At 45.2% G+C, this 17,032-nt stretch overlaps 1 protein-coding gene across 2 annotated transcripts in view; it reads right to left on the bottom strand.

Annotated features, from left to right (window-relative positions):
• The window catches only part of AGAP1 (ArfGAP with GTPase domain, ankyrin repeat and PH domain 1), a gene marked incomplete at its 5' end in the record, with an annotated part of 392,415 nt that overhangs the window by 132,922 nt on the left and 242,461 nt on the right, over positions 1-17,032 (bottom strand). For both annotated transcript variants that reach the window (XM_084265229.1, XM_084265230.1), the window contains 2 exons: positions 1,351-1,519; positions 16,335-16,439. In XM_084265229.1, the coding sequence (XP_084121355.1) occupies positions 1,351-1,519; positions 16,335-16,439 (274 nt within the window). The remainder of the gene's footprint in view (positions 1-1,350; positions 1,520-16,334; positions 16,440-17,032) is intronic.

Here is a 17,032-nt window from a genome sequence, read left to right as displayed (position 1 = left end):
GACAAGGTTGCCCAGGGCCCCATGCAACCTGGCCTTGAACACCCCCAGGGATGGGGCACCCACCACCTCTCTGGGCAGCCTGTTCCAGCCCCTCACCACTCTCTCTGCAAAGAACTTCCCCCTAATTTCTAATCTAAACCTTCCCTCCTTCAGCTTCAATCCATTTCCCTTTCTGCCATTATCTACCCTTTTACCAAGTTGATTCCCCTCCTGTTTCTATTTTTCTCCTAGGAACTCTTGCAGTGGTAATGCCAGCTCTGTGCCTCTTGAGGGGTCTGTTACAGCTTGAAAAAGAGCCTGATGCCTTCAGACATTTCAGGTCCTGGGCCAAACTATTATACCACGCCACACAAGATGTCCAGAGTTGGCTGCTTGGTTGTACCACTGCAAAGCCACAAGACTTTTTATTTTTTCTTTCCCTTTTGTAAACATTTCTCTCAATGAGCGGCATCAGCAGTGGGAAGGAAAATGATTCTCCCTCTTCCCCAAACAGAGGGGAACATGCATCGTAAAAATGAGGGGAATTACATCTTGACTTGAAGTATAACTATTGCCATCCAAGAGAAGACTCTGGAATGGCAGAGTGACCTTAGTTCCTCCCCTGTATTGCTCAGGGACAAAAGTATCTTTGGTGGTTTTGTCTATGGCACATGCTGGAGGTGTCTATGTTAATCACAAAAGCAAATGGCGCTCGATGACTTTACGGACATCATCCCAAACATGCTGACAAAATGGTATAGTGTTGGTATGAAAGTTATGAGCTTTGTATAAGTTGCGTGTTTTACAAGATAAATGGTCTTAAATGTTTTTCCTTATTGCAATTTTTGAAATCCACTTAGCTGTATGGACAAACACTTCAGTGAACAATAAACTTCTTTGTTTAGAGCTCACAAAGAGCTATAAACAACTTCCATAAACGAACTATAATAGCTTTCTACACAAGAATCTTGCTGTTGGAAAAGTCCAAAACCACGCATACTTCTAAAGGTGGAAAACAGTACTGTGGATCCCATGAGGAAGCCATAAAAAGCCTTTTCATCTCCTGTTTATCCAAAGTACCAGACCTAACAGATCAGTTGTAAGGCAGCATCAATTCCCCACATACCTTAATTACTATGAAATTGCATAGATTTCTGGCAAGTATCAGGCAACAAAGAGAAAAAGATGGACCTTGAAGGTTATTCAGCATGGGATCAGCAGTCAGGGCTTCAGAAGTTACACATCAGTGGTCATGGGGACCTGTAAATTATTTGTAGATACCATCCCATCCCAGCAGTATGTGACAATTGCCTACAGACACTGGAAACACAGTCCTTCAACTTTTTCCCCCCTACCATGGCATTTTCTTACCTGAATTTGGTGAGATGTGTAAACTGCTCATGTCCTTGGAGAGGCCGTTTGTTTTGGGACTTGAAATGGGTGCGCAAGCTGACGTAGCTCGGGGTGGCCTCTTCCCGGGGACCTTCACAGTGGTTCTCAGCAAGTCGATTTCCTTCCCATGAACATTCTGCATATAGTCCTGGTAAGAGGGGAAGAAAAAACAAAACAAAAACCCAAATCCCAATATCAAACAGGTAGTTCTGTAAGTAGAGAAATAATGAAACCTGGTTTCACCAGACTTTTAACCTACATTCACCTGCTGGCACCCATCATATGCTTTTCCCCTTCCTTCCATGCTCTTAATGATCCCCCCATACTTCTCACTACAAATACTCCCCAAATTCTGAAGCTTTCTAATAACATCATCCAACTACAGGTTGGGTAAAAGGTAATTCATGACGTGGCTGGTTCTGAGCCACATGCGGGAGTTCAGGTCCCAAAGGGAAGGAGAAGACAAGTCTCTCTGTCCCTTATAAGCATCCTTCCTTATGTCTCCTCCTCTCTGAAAAATGTTTTAAACGCTCATCTTTCTCCCTCTCAAATTTGCCTGACATTGGACAGCAAGTTATGAAAGTGTGAAGTTTCCTTCAGACGTGATGCTTCAAACAAACAAAAACAAAGAAGGGAAAGCATTATGCAAATTGTGCCTGATTAGAGTAAACACACTAAAAGCTGGAAGCCAGAAGTGGAAAAGGTTTTTCCTAATTCTTCTCTGCTAAGCCCACAGTGAAGAAATAAGCCATTCAGCTGTGGAAAGACAATGCTCAACTGCCTGGTGCCAAGCCACTGCTCCTGGAGAAGTTCACGTGAAAGTTCTGCCAACTGCAGAAAGCTTTTGGAGAAATAGGCTCTTGAGGACTTGTGGGTGCTGATCAATGGCAAGATCAACATGAGCTGGCAGTGTGTGCTAGCAGATCAGAAGGCCAACTGTGTCCTGGGCTGAATCAAGACCAGTGTGGCCAGTGGGTGGAGGGAGGGGCCCCTCTACTTGCTCGTGAGACTCCCCCCCCCGCCCCATTCCCCAGTGCTGTGTCCAGCTCTGGGAGCCCCAGTACAGGAAATACGTGGAGCTCTTGGAGTGAGTCCAGAGGAAGCCATGAAGATGATCAAGGGGGTGGAGGACTTCTCCTATGAAGACAGGCTCAGAGTTGGGCTTGTTCAAGCTGGAGAAGAGAAGGCTCTCGGGTGACCTAATTGCAGTGTACCAGTGCTTAAAGAGGTGCTACAGGAAAATGGGAGAGGGGCTGTTCACCAGGGAGTGCAGGGATAGGACAAGCTGAAAGGGCATGGTTAAGATAGATGTTAGGAACAAATTCTTTACTCAGGGTGGTGAGACCCTGGCATGGGGTGCCCAGAGAGGGTGTGAAAGCACCTGGATCCCTGGAAGCGTTCAAGGCCAGGTTGGATGAGGCTTTGGGCAACCTGGGCTAGTAAGGATGTCCTTGCCCAAGCCAGGGGGTTGGAACTAGATGATCTTTAAGGTCTCTTCCATCCCAAAGCATTCTACGATTCTATGAATCTGCTTTCCAGCTTCAAAGGCTTCTTCAGATGAAAACAGAAAAGCAAATGGACACGGTGTCTTTATCAGAGGGCAAATAACAATTCCTTCAGGTCAGACAGCCACTGAAGCTGCAATCCTGGGACAGGTCAAAAGAGATTATTTCCAGTAGGGATGGTGAATGGTCAAGCCAGTATACAAGACACCAAAATTTTCATCTCCTGGTACACATGGTTGTGATTACTCACGCTCCAGAAAGAAAAAAAATAATTGTTGCAACTGAAACAACTATGAGGACACTAAAAGTTAAACAAATAGACTGTATTTTAAGGAAGGTGGGTAGCACAGGCTTGTAAAACAAAGAGTGAGAAGGGGTAAGACCACTACACAGAAATACAGGTTTATGTACTCCAAGAGGAAACCAGCAGTTTGACCTAAAGATTAACTCTGGAGTTAAGCTGGAAACCAAGGGAACGGATTGCCAAGGAATCTTCTGTGCAGAGCAGCTGGGGCAAAAAGTGTGATCAAGCTACATCAGATGAGAACTTCATCAACCTAGAGAAGCCTGAGTGATGCTGAGGGTATCTGCAAGGGCAAAGACTTGCCAGCAAAGACCTAACTTCCAGAATTTAACCGGGCTGGTTCTAACCCTGCAACACACAGATCTGTACGTCACCTGTTATACAAATAAAGACCCGGATGGACTGAAAGCCTATATCAAAAATCTCCTATTGGTCCAGCATTTGTTTCTTCATCGCTAACACAAATCTGTGATAAACCCCCAAAACTAAGCCATTGCACCAGCACTCCCTCCACCCCCAGCTCTTTGAGAATTATCAACAGTAGAAAGTGTGTGTGCGTGGGGGGCAGGGGGAAACAATTTGTGAGGTGAGGACACAAGAGCTCCAGTGCCAAAAGAAACAAAAGGCAATCCATTACTAAAACTTCATCTGCTGGGTGTGAGACAGAAACCAAACAAACGGTTTCATCCGTAAATTATCAAGTTGGTGTCACTTTCTTGTTCGGTGTCAGTTCTTTGCAAATTAAAAGACAATAAGCAGAACATAATTGAGCATTTATTGCTTATGGGCTCTAAAATGAGGCTTAATCAGATCGTGACTAAACCTCAGTGTGTACTCTTTTTCATAGACATGTTTTATTTAACGTACAACCACCAGCGTACTCCATTGCAATTTGAGGTGGCGGCGTTTATTCCAACTTTCCCAGACGAACGGCGTGTCCGATCTCCCCGCCAGTCTGCCAGCTTGTGAGATGTGACAGGGCATTATTAAAGCCCTTTTTAATTGAGAGTAAACCAGGCTTAGGTGAGCCATAACCATTGGAGAGTCTCAGTGAACGCTGGGTGAGCGCTGCAGCCCTACCGGTATTATACGAACGTGCCCAAACACAACAGATGCCGCACAGGTATTAACGTCAGCTTAAATATTTATAGGGATATATCAAATGTAAATAATAAAGCCTCATTGTGTGCGAGATGCATAGCGATAATCTCTGCGTTTCCCCGAGGAGGAGGAGGCGAGCATCAAGTTTCCAGTCGGCAGAGCATCCGCCCCTGCGCACGCTCCTTCAGATCTGCACTTGGGGAATAAAAGTTAAAACTACAAAATAATGTGGTGGCTTCAGAAGCGCAACGGAGGGTTTGATCAGATTAGAACAGATGAGGGTCTTGCTGTCATCTGGAATATGCTGTGTTAAAGAGAAGACAGCAAGCCCGATTTTGATATGCAAATGTTACAGATATAACTCCCCTAGATGTTAGTTGTAGAAAATGCTGATCCGAGAAAAAAGGGGAAAAAACCCTTTAACAAGGCATGAGGGTAATTCAAAGCCAAGTACTTTTAAACAGCACTTAACAAGTCCCTAGAGCCCACTCAACAGTGGGCCACCCCAGAAGTGCCATCTTCTGCCCCTCAACAGCTTGAAAAAGTAGTAATTGCAAATCCATTTGCATTTTTCTTCTCAACTTGTCCGCGTTCATCATTCAGCAACACGGGGGGAAGAAAAAATTTAAAAAAAAAGGGGGGGGGGGGTGGGGGGTGTGTAGGCAAGCAGCAAAGGGAACCCTCCCCATCCGTGTGGATACCGGGAGAACCAGTGCCCCAGCCGTCCGCACCCCCGCGCTCGCACCTTCACCATCGCTTGTTTTTTACATTTCGCTCCTAATTATGTTGCATCTATTGCCATACACTTAATTAGCTGCATTAATGTGATTTCTTTTCACATAGTCAAGCAATTAAGAGCTATGATTGAGTTTCATTCAATTAGCCTCAACAAACATGCTAATTGATGTCCCAGATGCAAATGAGGTGCAATGAGAGAAACCTGCTAGCGATTGAGAGTTGTGGCGGGGAGACCCACACGGCTCTGGGCTTGCTGACAGCAGCACAGCTTAACATGGCTCCCACCTTCCGCAGAGCCGCCTTCGGAGGCGGAGAGCGGGGGGTAGACAAGCCATTAATGCCTCAGTTGTCCCCAGTAGATCCCTACAGGAATAACGGGCAGCGCTGAATCAAATCAACGCCGTCTCCCAATTCTCACGCCAACGGCTGGTTACGAGCCAGAGAGGAGCGTAGCATTTTCCTGCAGCCGAGGAGGCACCGCAGACCCTGCGAACACCACGGTTCCTTCAGCTAAGGACTATAAAAGGTCTCCATCTAATCTCTGAGCTCGTGAAATACTACGCAGGTAATGGCCTGCAGTTATCAGTAACTGGCAACTTAATCTTAGTCAGCTTTGGGGCAATGCTGCCTCTTCAAGTTAAGGCCAGAACGCATCAATCAATCAATAATCCCTAAAAATAACGCTCGCTATATTGATTCTCATTGCTTTTCATCCTGAGGTTACCGTTAGCGGTTTGCTCAAATATAGTGCTGCCGAGGTGTTAATTTGACTACTCAAGGCCATTGACCATTATCTAGAAGACTAAATAAACTGCTAAAATATCAGCGAAAATCGTAAAAGCTACATTGACTGAAGATGCCACAAAATATTACTTGACAGCGCCACAAAATGAATTGCCTTGAGGAAGAGAGAAACGATATGCCATGACACAGAATAATGTAAAGCAAAATTACTTCAGTTCTGCTCTTAATACAGCTCTCCATTTACAACAGCAGAAATTAATTTAACCAATTAACTGGACAGAAGCCTTTCAGACATGCAAATTGAGCAAATGGGTATGACGATGTCGTCTTAACAGACCTCCCAAAAAGCAACACTGATATTTTTTGGGGGGGGGGGGGCACACACATACATGTTTTCAAATGCCAGCAGTTGTGAAATTTGCTGCCATACATCACAATGACTTCAGAATGTCCTCAAAGCCCGAGAAGACACTCCACCAAGGGCCACAAGCTGAACCCAGGCTATGTGATGCTCCAGTTAGCTGTCTGCTTTCTCCCAGCCAGGAAGATGGAAGACAAGAAGTAAGCCTCTCTTTTTCCACAGCCACACTTTGTGCTGCTGCCTGGTTGCCCCTTTCTCAGGAGAGGAAGGACATACCCTGCCCTGGTGAGGCCTCATCAGGAATATCATGTGCAGTGTTGGGCTCCCTGGGGCAGGAAGGACAGGAAGCTACTGAAGAGGGGACAACAGAGACGCTGAGGGGACTAGAACATCTCTCTGATGAAGAGAGACTGAGAGACTTGGGATTTTTTAGCCTGGAGAAGACTGAGTGGAGGGGGAATCATATCAGTGTTGGTAAGTCCTTGAGGGGTGGGGTCAGGAAGATGGGTCAGTCTGTGTTCAGTTGGTTTTCAGGGACAGGGCAAGAGGCGATGGCACAAACTGGACTATAGAAGTACCGCCTAACCCTGAGGAGGAACTTCTTTCCTGGGAGGGTGGCAGAGCCCTGGGCCAGGCTGCCCAGAAAGGTTGGGGAGTCTCCATCTCTGAAGCCATTCCAACCCTGTGATCCTGGACGCTGTCGTGTGCAGCCTGCTCAAGGGGTTCCTGCTCTGGCAGGGTGGGTTGGACTGGATGATCTCCAGAGGTCTGTTCCAATGCCAATCAGTCTGCGATTCTGTAATCTGGATCAGATTGAGGGAAAGGCAGAAGAAAGTGCTGGCTGCTGCTTCTATGAAGATGGGACTCAAAATTCGCATTGTCCAAGTCTATAATGGTTATCTCAAAACACTTCAGTAGGGGACCACAGAGCATGTGGCAGCTCATGAAGAATGAGAGCCGAGTTTCCACCGCAAAAATGCAGAAGACTAAGTTAGACTTGGATTGAAATTGCTTTGGACTGTACCTCTCTCCTGGGATTGCAGTGACATGGCTAATGGTGCCACCTAGTCTCCTCAGCCAAAAAACCTCACCAAGAAGACCGAAGCATCAAGCTGTAGAAGACAAGCTGTGGCATTTTGTGGCTGGGCTCAGCTGCACTGAGAGAAAACCCTTTACTAGATTTGTATTTTTTACATCATGGTACTAGGTGAAGGGGGCTCAAAGCTCACATCAAAACCACTCATCTCAGGATCTGCACCTTCCTAGGGTCTCCCCCTGTGTTTCTTCCACCACATACCTTTCCCACTCTCTCCCAATGCATGACATATCAAATAAAAGACTCTCCCAGAGCAGTGCCTTTCCATGTCTATAATGGTGCAGGAGTAAGAACATCACGTTTTTCTCACTTTTAGTTATTAAAAGCTGACTGTTTTTCCAACCCTAGGAACTGGTCCAGGTGCAGGAACCTTCCCAGATCTGTCCTTGGTTTACACTGAGCTTCTGGGAAAAACCATTCAATCGGATAAAACACTCCTAACGCTTTGCTTACTGAGGTCGAGACAGACAGCATTTCCCAATCTGAGGTGAAATAGAAATTATTATGGAAAAGGAAGTTTCTGGTTGCACCTCTGGATGACATTTTAAAGGCTGTGGGCGGCATATGTTTTGAGCCACAATTCCTATTTTGTGAGCTGACCTATCAGACCCACAAAACCTATTGTTCACCCTCAGCAACAACTGCTTCCGAAACACAAAACCCCATCCCCTTCCCCCCCAAACCAGACCAAACCCCCAGCAGACTGGTAAATGGATGGAGCCTTGACTTTTGTGCCTCTACGTGGCAGTCAGACATTTTTATTGCAAAACGCCGTCTGGAAAAGATGCAAAACAAAATTGCTAAACTGCAAAAAGAAGAAAAAAGGGGAGGGGGAGGTGGAAAAAAAAAACAAAAGGCCCCCTTCCCTTTGCTTATTGAGTTCAAAGGCATAACATGCAGCACCCTGCAGCAAATGGGAAGCAACACTAATTTTAAAGCCATAAAACGCTATAAAGTGCCCTGCGGGGCAGGACTACACTGAAGCTAGTTGCACCTAAATAAGACATGGTTCATTTACTTCGCAGCTTAGCCTAATGTAATCATCAGCGGATTTCTAGCCTAGAGTTGTAACAGGCAAATAGCCGATACTGCGGAGGCGACACTCCCAGCCATTGAGGGGCCTCAGCTAGATTGCTGTTGATTAGAAAATTTTTCAGTTTTGACAAGCACTTAATGAACATAAATCGCTCCTTGATTGGTTTCCATTTGGGGCCACAGGCACACCTAAGAAGAAACAAAAGTCTCCCAACTCTTCCCTCCCTCCCCTTCCCGGGAAGGACCTCGGCAACAAACCCACCATCGGGTTATGAGCCACAGTGGAATATATTCATCAAATGTTGCCGTTAAATTAGCCATCCTCTCCTCTCGCATATCAATACAGGCACGAGACCATTTGGCTTCATAATATAAATCTTAAGAAAGGCAATGAAATGGTATTTTCTGAGGAGATCATCATAAGGAAAACATGTTCTGGAAAAAGCCCATCACCCTACAGTGCTCTGTCCTGACATAAAGGAGGTCACCTCAGATCCGTTTCAGCCACTTCAGGAATCAAGAGCATTATGTTTCAGTAATAAAGAGCACTGGCTATATCTATACTGTGGAGTTAACCAGTTCTGTCAGTGTTGCAGGGACAGGGGAGGAAGTTAAGGCAACACCTTCAAGACAAAAAAAGGATTGACAGAACATCGGTTTGGGTTTTTTTCTTAAACGGGTCACTCAATTTCATAAAATGTTGACAAAATTCTTCCTTTGGCGCTTCACTTCTCATTCAAGACTCTGCAGTAAGAACCGCTGTGAAAGACAAATCAGAGTTTTACCATCCTGAGTAATTTATGAAGCATTTATATCCACAGCAGTTAGCTCTGCTGGACGGGAAACTCTAATTTTATAAAGCCCCGTGATTAATTAATAGCTTGGCTGTTGCCATTTCAATTGCTACTCATCCCCACACCAAAAATTTTTTCCTTGCCTTTTGTTAGAGGGAGTAGACAACGATGGCAAAACGTATGTTTGCTGCTCCTCACTATGTACTGCAAGTTTGCAGAGCCCTGCAACAGCGCTATTGTGTTTGCTACAATATCCTACACTAATGACGTGATAAATCTTGACGTGCCCACCCCCCCCACAACTCCCCCCTCCCCGGAAATGAACGGACCTGAAACTAAAACTGCTTCACGCTCGCCTTGTTTGTGCATTTGCTGACCTGTGAGCATCCGTAAGGAGCCATGGAAGCGATTGTAAGAAGTTACTGTGAATAATCAGTTTTTCTCTCCTTCCCCCATCAAGTGGGATTACGTATTTGAGGGGTGTTAAACGGGGCGGCTCGCTGACTGACAGGAACAACAATCTGATTTTTCCACTGAGCGGAGCAGGTGCAATGGCACTTTCAGGCAAGAATATTTCTAGTTTGAAAAAACACAAAGCTGGGGATGGGAGTGGTGGTGGGGTGTGTGTGTAAAATAATTTGCTGTGACGATTTGCCTATCCCAAATGAGAGTTTCACTTAAGGACTGCAAACACATCTTAGCTTCTATTTTACCCATCCATATTTAAGCTTTTCTCCAACCCTGATCTCCACTACATCCTTAAGAGAATAAAGAAGTTTTCCAGGAAACTATAAAGTGAGTGATTTCTCCAGCTGTACCACTTCATAAGAGCCTCTTCTGCTTTTAAAACGTCACAGGTTATATGGTCTACTCTTGGTATCTTTACCAACCCTCCCTGTGTTACATCAGTGGGATTAACACTTATTTTTTTCCATAAAGGCCGGTTGTACTCTAGCTATCCCTAAAAGCAATGTAAATTCGCAGCGAGACATGCTAGAATTAAGAAAGGTAAGCTCTGGGAAATGTCAGTCATAAATGTTAGAAAGGAGAATGTTCTTCTGGACGTGGCTTTGCCAAAAAGGCTTCCAGAAAGAGTGGTAGTTGTGGTAAGTGGAAACAAACCACAGTGCCGACTCATCATCTGAAGTAATTACTATGAATGTATTTTGTAACTGTTCCTACCAGTCAGTTTTTCTAACTTAACTAACGTTTTAGGTGCATTAATGGATGGAATAATGCCAATAAAAAACCTACTCATGCTTCGGATAGATTTATCTTCACCGCCAGTCAAACTACATCCTCCTTTTTGCTCTGTAGCATCTGCTTAGATCACCACTCTCTCAGGAGGCAGAGCTACATCTTATGCCAAAAACAACGTGAGCAGATCCTTTTACTGGTTCAAATACGTATTTACCAAAGCCTGATTTGAGGATTAGCTCTTCACAGGAAAGGCCAGCTACAAGGGCTCTCAGAGACAGCCAATATCCAGCTTTACATTCCTTTGAAGCAAAAACAGTGGGGAAAAAAATAATAGAAAGAAAAGCATACACACGATGGTATTTTCGAAATATAGAAGAATATAAATATTTCTATTAAAGCAGCACAAACAACACACGTCGGAGCTATTAAACAGCCTGGGGTAACGCAGCCCTGAAAATAAAGCTGAACTGAAACGATGTCTGTAGGTGGTTATTCGTAACCACCAAAGCGAGTGCGGCTGCCTTGGCTATAGCAACGCCTGGCTCCACTGCCGCCGGACACGCACAAAGACCCCAGGCAGTCCCGCTGGCACCATGTCCTCTTAGAAATGAGGATGAGGAGAGACAGAAGGCTTCACTGGCAAGCATGCTTTCCATTTCTGAATCATTCAGGAAAATCCTAAGATGTGATAACAGTCCAAAATTTCAACTGCAGCTCTAAGAAAAACGCTGCATATTATGGGACCTGGGAAAAGCGCTCGGATCTACAACCCTTCTAGATACCACCACAGAGGTTTTTTCAATAGCCACCTATTTCTCATCAAGTCTGCTTTTCTTTGAGGAAAGGGCCAAGCAAGAAAAACTCAACTGAAAGGCCAGACCCTCAGCCCAGGCCTCGAAGAATTTCACAGGCCCATGAAATGGGTCTGTTGTCTGTCGTCTTCCGAGAAGACACATAGTATATTGGTGAAGCTCTTGAGCAATGTCTAGCCTAATGTTGAATACAACTCCATACCATGTTCAAAATTTGGGTTTTTTTACTTGTTTTGTTGTCTTTTTAAAATACATTCACTTTATCTGAGGATAGAAGACCACTGCTACTGCTCCCTTTGAGCTAACTCACATAGGCTGCTCATCCCATCAACACTATTTATAAGAAAGAGTTTTGAAACTGTGGCTGCTCTCAGATGAATCAAGCAGACCAGATGAATCCAGACGCTTCTCAAGGAGATAACGACAAGTTCCACCTCCCCAAGTCGCCTCTACAATCCTACCCACCTCAATGTAGATTATCAATCCAGGTGAGGGAAGATGGGAGCAAGCTTGAGGAGCAGCATTATTGCAATACAAACCTCAGCAAGCAAAACTCCACCTTGCTATGTAGGTACACAGGATTTACATAGCATACATGTTCTATAGATGGGCAACAGACCTTCCTTCTCATGTATTTGAAGAAGTTGTTCTTCCCCTGTAAGATGCCACAGCACTATGCTTTTATGTGAAATCAAATCTAGAACAGATTAAAGACTAAGGGGGGGGGAAAGCACCCCCTCCAAGCTGTTTTCAGATGTTTTGAGTTTTTTTCTTTTTATAAATGAGGGGTAGGATGATGAGGGGGATAAAAAGCAGAAAATGGACATCCACCACTAAAACTTTGTCATCTGCTGACCTGTGGCATGACGACAACCCTCTGGCAGACAGACAGTGGTGAAACATCATCAGCCATTCATCAGGGTAAGACTTAGATAAAGAAGCTGCACGTAACACTGCCCAGCGGGTATTCTGTTGAATACATTTCGGAAGCCCTCGCACATGGCATTCTGCCATTAAAAGCCAAGAGATGCCTAGACAAATTCCCCCGGGTCCCTTTGGGGAGGTTGACATTGAATTTGTCGGCCAGGATTTTAGTCAGCCACTCAACGGCTATACTCCAGAAGCGTTAAGATGAATAGGTAGCTATGGTGAACTTTGAAGCCTGCAGGTCAAAGTTCTCTCTCATTATCCCCACCATTTTCTATTGGCATTGCTCCTCAGCATCCCAAGGGACGGGAAGGTTTGAGGCTCTTGAAAAAACCTGACATGACCAAGTCAGAAAACAGTAGGGTGCTTATGTACATATATTTTTCTTTCCCCATTTTTCTCTCCCCCCACTTCCTTGAAAAGAAAGAACACGGATTTCGCTATTGTGTCAAACGTCAACCTGGTGGCATCAGTAGTTACTCATTTAGCTGGCACAATGCAGCAGTCATTTCAACATGCTGCCCTGCCAAACAGGCCTGACCCTTCCAGGGCCACCTCCTCCGTAAGAGAGGTACTAATTTGATTTTCACTCCCCACCCCAAAACCTTTCGTTTTGTAGCCCATCCTTTCAAGAAGAATGACAGCACCGACATTCTGCAACGTGGACACATTCTCTCTACTCAAAACACCGCCTTCATGCCTGAGCTGCCGCCGAACACATCTGATTGAGACAACGGATTCACTTCTGGCCAAATCTCAAGCCATATTTAACACAGCGCTCATTATAAGCCATTAAATATCATAATAGGTGCTTCCAATGCAGGTGTTAAGTTCTAACTCCAAAAAAATCCACTCTGGAAAGACCAAATTATCTTCTAAATTTACTACTTCTGCTCCCACTAGAGGCCAGCCCACCTTTCGCTTCACAGAATGACACCTGCAAAATTCTGTATAACCACTGCGACCTGCATACCTGAGACAACCCAAATCAAACTAACAGGGCAGACTGGAGCCAGGCTTTTTATGCTGACTCCAGATGGTTATCAAAAGTTCTTTTCTTTAATGCTATTTAACGGGAAGGTTGGTAGGAACAAGGTCCTAATTTTTCACAATAATGTGAGAAGTTATCCCAAACAGCAATGGAAGCACAAGAATTAGAGATTCATTAGTTTCTCTGATTTGCTGTGAAAAATAGCATTTCTAGATAAACAAACCCCCAAATTACCAGTTTGAGGGAAAACCCATTCACTTGGCAATACCCAAGAGGAAATTCTGCCTTTCCCACCTACAAGGTTGGCTACAAACAGTACTGGGAGTGCTACTGCTCTAAGGATCTGGTCCTGCCTCATCCACCCACTGTGGTCTGCGGAGGGCAGAGAAGATGCTACTCACATACTGTCGCCTGATGGATGACGAATGCTCCGCGGGGTATATTAACAATAGTTAATTGACAATAAATACTCTGTTGACAGTATGGAAACACACTGCCGAAGTCGTGTGGTGACTCTCTGAAGGCTGAAGCCAGTAGAAATAAGGCATTAATTTGTAATGCATCATTTGTAATCATTTGTAATACAAACGTCAAAATGATATTGACGCAAATGAGCAGAACCCTAGATGCTCCTTGAGAGTGGGTTCAGCAAAGGCATCTCAAGGAGTCCCTAGACAAGGACCATATTTTCCCCAGTAGCTTCTTGCCAGCTAGGAGATGAGCACGATCCCTCTCCAGCACCTACCCCATACCACTAAGGGAAAAGTAGTGCTTTTGCAAACCTCTCTGATCTCCACACAGCGGTCTGAGCAAATGGAAATACAGAGCTGTGTACCTTTTTCTTGGGTTGAGGTGGGCCACGGTGGGGGATAGAGGGAAACAATTACAGGCTAGTAATTACTTCTTCTTTAAATGGATTCTCTCTAATCTCCAATGGATTTACCTCTAATCTCAAAGTAATTACCTCTAATCTCTATGGATTCTCACTCTGGGGGAGACTAAGCAGCTCCAGGGAAGCCTACAGAGAAAAAGTACGCTATTGTCTGCAAGAGGCAATGAAAAACTAAACACGTGCACAGCAACTGTCAGGAACAATAGAGCACTTCTACAAAGCCAGGAAGGGACTTGGGCGCAGACAATGGCAGCTTGCCTCCTCCTTGCTTGATGACCCAGAGTTGGCCAACACAATCTACAGGAAACTCATGTGGGGGTTGCCTCAAAGGCATGCAGTATCTGCACTTCTGTTCTGCATGCAACACCAATATATAATCTGGACTACTTTGCTGCAGGATTCCCTAAATTTAAAGGTGCTAAGAAATGCCAAAGAGGAGTTTCACAAAAAGGAACATTGAAAACCTTGCTCCAGAACACAAGGGCTGAGGGACAAGATTTCTGATGGAAAGCAGTAATGCCCTGAAGCTGGTTGCCATCTCACCTACTAAATGGCTTTTCAGAGGCACAGACATAACATCAGAAACTACAGCAAAGCATTACTACAGCAGGATTGGAGACTGAAATCTCATGTCAAGCCAAAGCGCTATCATTCAGCAGACAGCGAACATCAAGTTGGTGCAAGCACAGCATCAGTGTGGCCATGCTCCTCAAACATCACCCAGCTACAGCAGGAGAGTCCTTCTAGTTCTGCATGAGGGTCTGTAAGCCCCAGAGCCTAAAACACATCTGGTGGAAACCTTGATTTTCACTCCTTAATGAAAAATTCCCCAGAAGCGAAGAACACTAACAGGTTTCGAAACAACTGGTCCCAAGTATTACAACTGTCCACCTTCCAATTTTCCTATGTGGTATGAAGATAAAATGTAAGGCCAGATGCGATTCTGAAGATCTTGGTGAGGGTCACACCATGGTTCCTGTGTTCTACTGCTGCCTGTACTGCAGAGCAAGCAAAGAAGCTGGGAATCCCCCGGGAGCTTTAAGATCTGGAACCTGGACATTGGCCCTGTCTTTTGAACTGCTCTGAGATGGAATGAGCTGTAACAAATCTCACCCTTCCTCCCTCTGGCATGCCCGTGGCAGATGGGGTGGGATAGTTCTGAATCACATCACTGTGTTCCTTCCTTCAACCCCCCAAACCAACACCCAGGGATTGTGCTACACACAGAGAGGAACAGACAGGATCCTTGGGCAGAGAGACCAAGAGAGATGCCTTAAGATGAAAAAGTTCTATGGCGTGTATTTTAACAGCTATGCCAAGAGGTTGCTCCAAATTAATTATGAATAAACCATAACCACTGCACATTGACAAATACCAGAAACCTTCCTCGCTCTTTACTACATCTAGGAAAACTTTTTCTTATAAAACATTTCTGCTTTTTTGAATCCTGGGATTGACAAGTCCATAAAAGCATCAGCACAAAATAAAGGCTTAAACTGTGCCCAGGTGCCTTGTGGGATGCATGGGAACCCCAGTTCCAGGGGATTCAAAGGGACTCGACTTTACCAGGTCACAATAACCCCAGGCAGCACTACAGGCTTGGGGCAGAGTGGCTGGAGAGCTCCCTGGAGGAGAAGGACCTGGAGGTGATAGTAGACAGCTGGCTGAACATGAGCCAGCAGTATGCTGGGGTACCCAAGGCAGCCAACAGCATCCTGGCCTGTGTCAGGAATAGGGTGACCAACAGGAGTAGGGAAGTTATTGTTCCATTACACTCAGCTCTGGTGAGGCCACACCAGTTTTGGGGCCTCCACTACAAGAAGGATGTTGAGATGCTGGAGCACATCCAGAGAAGGGCAACAAAGCTGGTGAAGGGTCTCGAACACAAGTCCTATGAGGAGCAGTGAAGGGAACTGGGGCTTTTTCATCTTGAGAAAAGGAGGCTGAGGGGAGACCTTATTGCTCTCTACCACTACCTGCAAGGCGGTTGCAGAGATGTCAGGGTTGGTTTCTTCTCTCAGGTGACAAGGGATAGGATGAGAGGGAATGGCTTGAAATTGCACTGGGGAGATTTATGTCAGATATCAAGAAGAATTTCTTTACTGAAGGGTGGTCAGGTACTGGAATAGGCTGCCCAGGGAGGTGGTGGAGTCATCATCCCTCGAGGTATTTAAAAGGCATGTGGATTAAGTCCTTAAGGACATGACCTAGAGGTGGACTAGGCAGGGTTTGGCTATGGTTGGACTCGATGATCTAAAGGATCTCTTCCAACCCAGTCATGATTCTACAATTCTACAATTCTAATTTTGCTTCAGATTGTGACTTTTTAAGGAGGAGGAGAATGAAGAAGGACAAGGAAGTTCCTCCACCAAAAAGGGCTTGACAAAGCACATCAGGACGAACTCACTAAACACTGCTTTATCAGAGCCTGATGCTGCCGAACACCAAGCATGGGGTACTTACATGTAAGCTAGGATGGTAGGTTAGCACACCGTTGTCACACAGCGTCACATACTTCTTCTTCCACTCCTTATTCAATGACTTGCCACTTCGCTTTAGCAGCATACCCTGTTAGAGGGGGGGAAAAAAAAAGGAAAAAAAAATAATTAAACACTCTGGCCAACACAACTATTTAATACATGGAAAGAGATAAATGCAGTTGCCTCAATTTTTACATATACATTCTCGGGCTTCTCCCATGATCCTCCCATGTTTTCTCCATCAGCAGCCTCCACACTTTTTTTTTAGGAGGAAAAGCTCCAAATGAGGCTTTCCTAAAACAAGTCATGTAAACAGAAAGGACTGTATCAGTGCTGGCTTTGTCCAAAGGGTAGAGGAAACCCTTTTTCACTGAATTCCACATCTCAGGAAAACACATTTTAATGTGACCCAGAGTAAGGTTACACACATGCCCCCCCCTAGTTCATCAAGGCACCACCCTCTGTGCAATTTCTGGTCCTCTAAAATAAGCGAAGTCCAGGTTGAGTGATCCTACTGCATGACCCTGAGGATTCCCTGGTGTCCAGGTAGCCTCTCCAAAGGGAGGGAAGAGCCAGTACCCAACAGGGTGACAGGAAAGATGGAGAGGGACTCTCTATCAGGGTCTGTAGTGATAAGACATGGGGCAATGGGTTTAAGATGAAGGAGGAGAAATTTAAGAT

The sequence above is a fragment of the Gallinula chloropus genome (assembly GCF_964237585.1).
Source record: "Gallinula chloropus genome assembly, chromosome: 5".
In the NCBI taxonomy this organism is placed as follows: domain Eukaryota; kingdom Metazoa; phylum Chordata; class Aves; order Gruiformes; family Rallidae; genus Gallinula; species Gallinula chloropus.
This window is presented reverse-complemented; position numbering and strand designations above follow the sequence as displayed.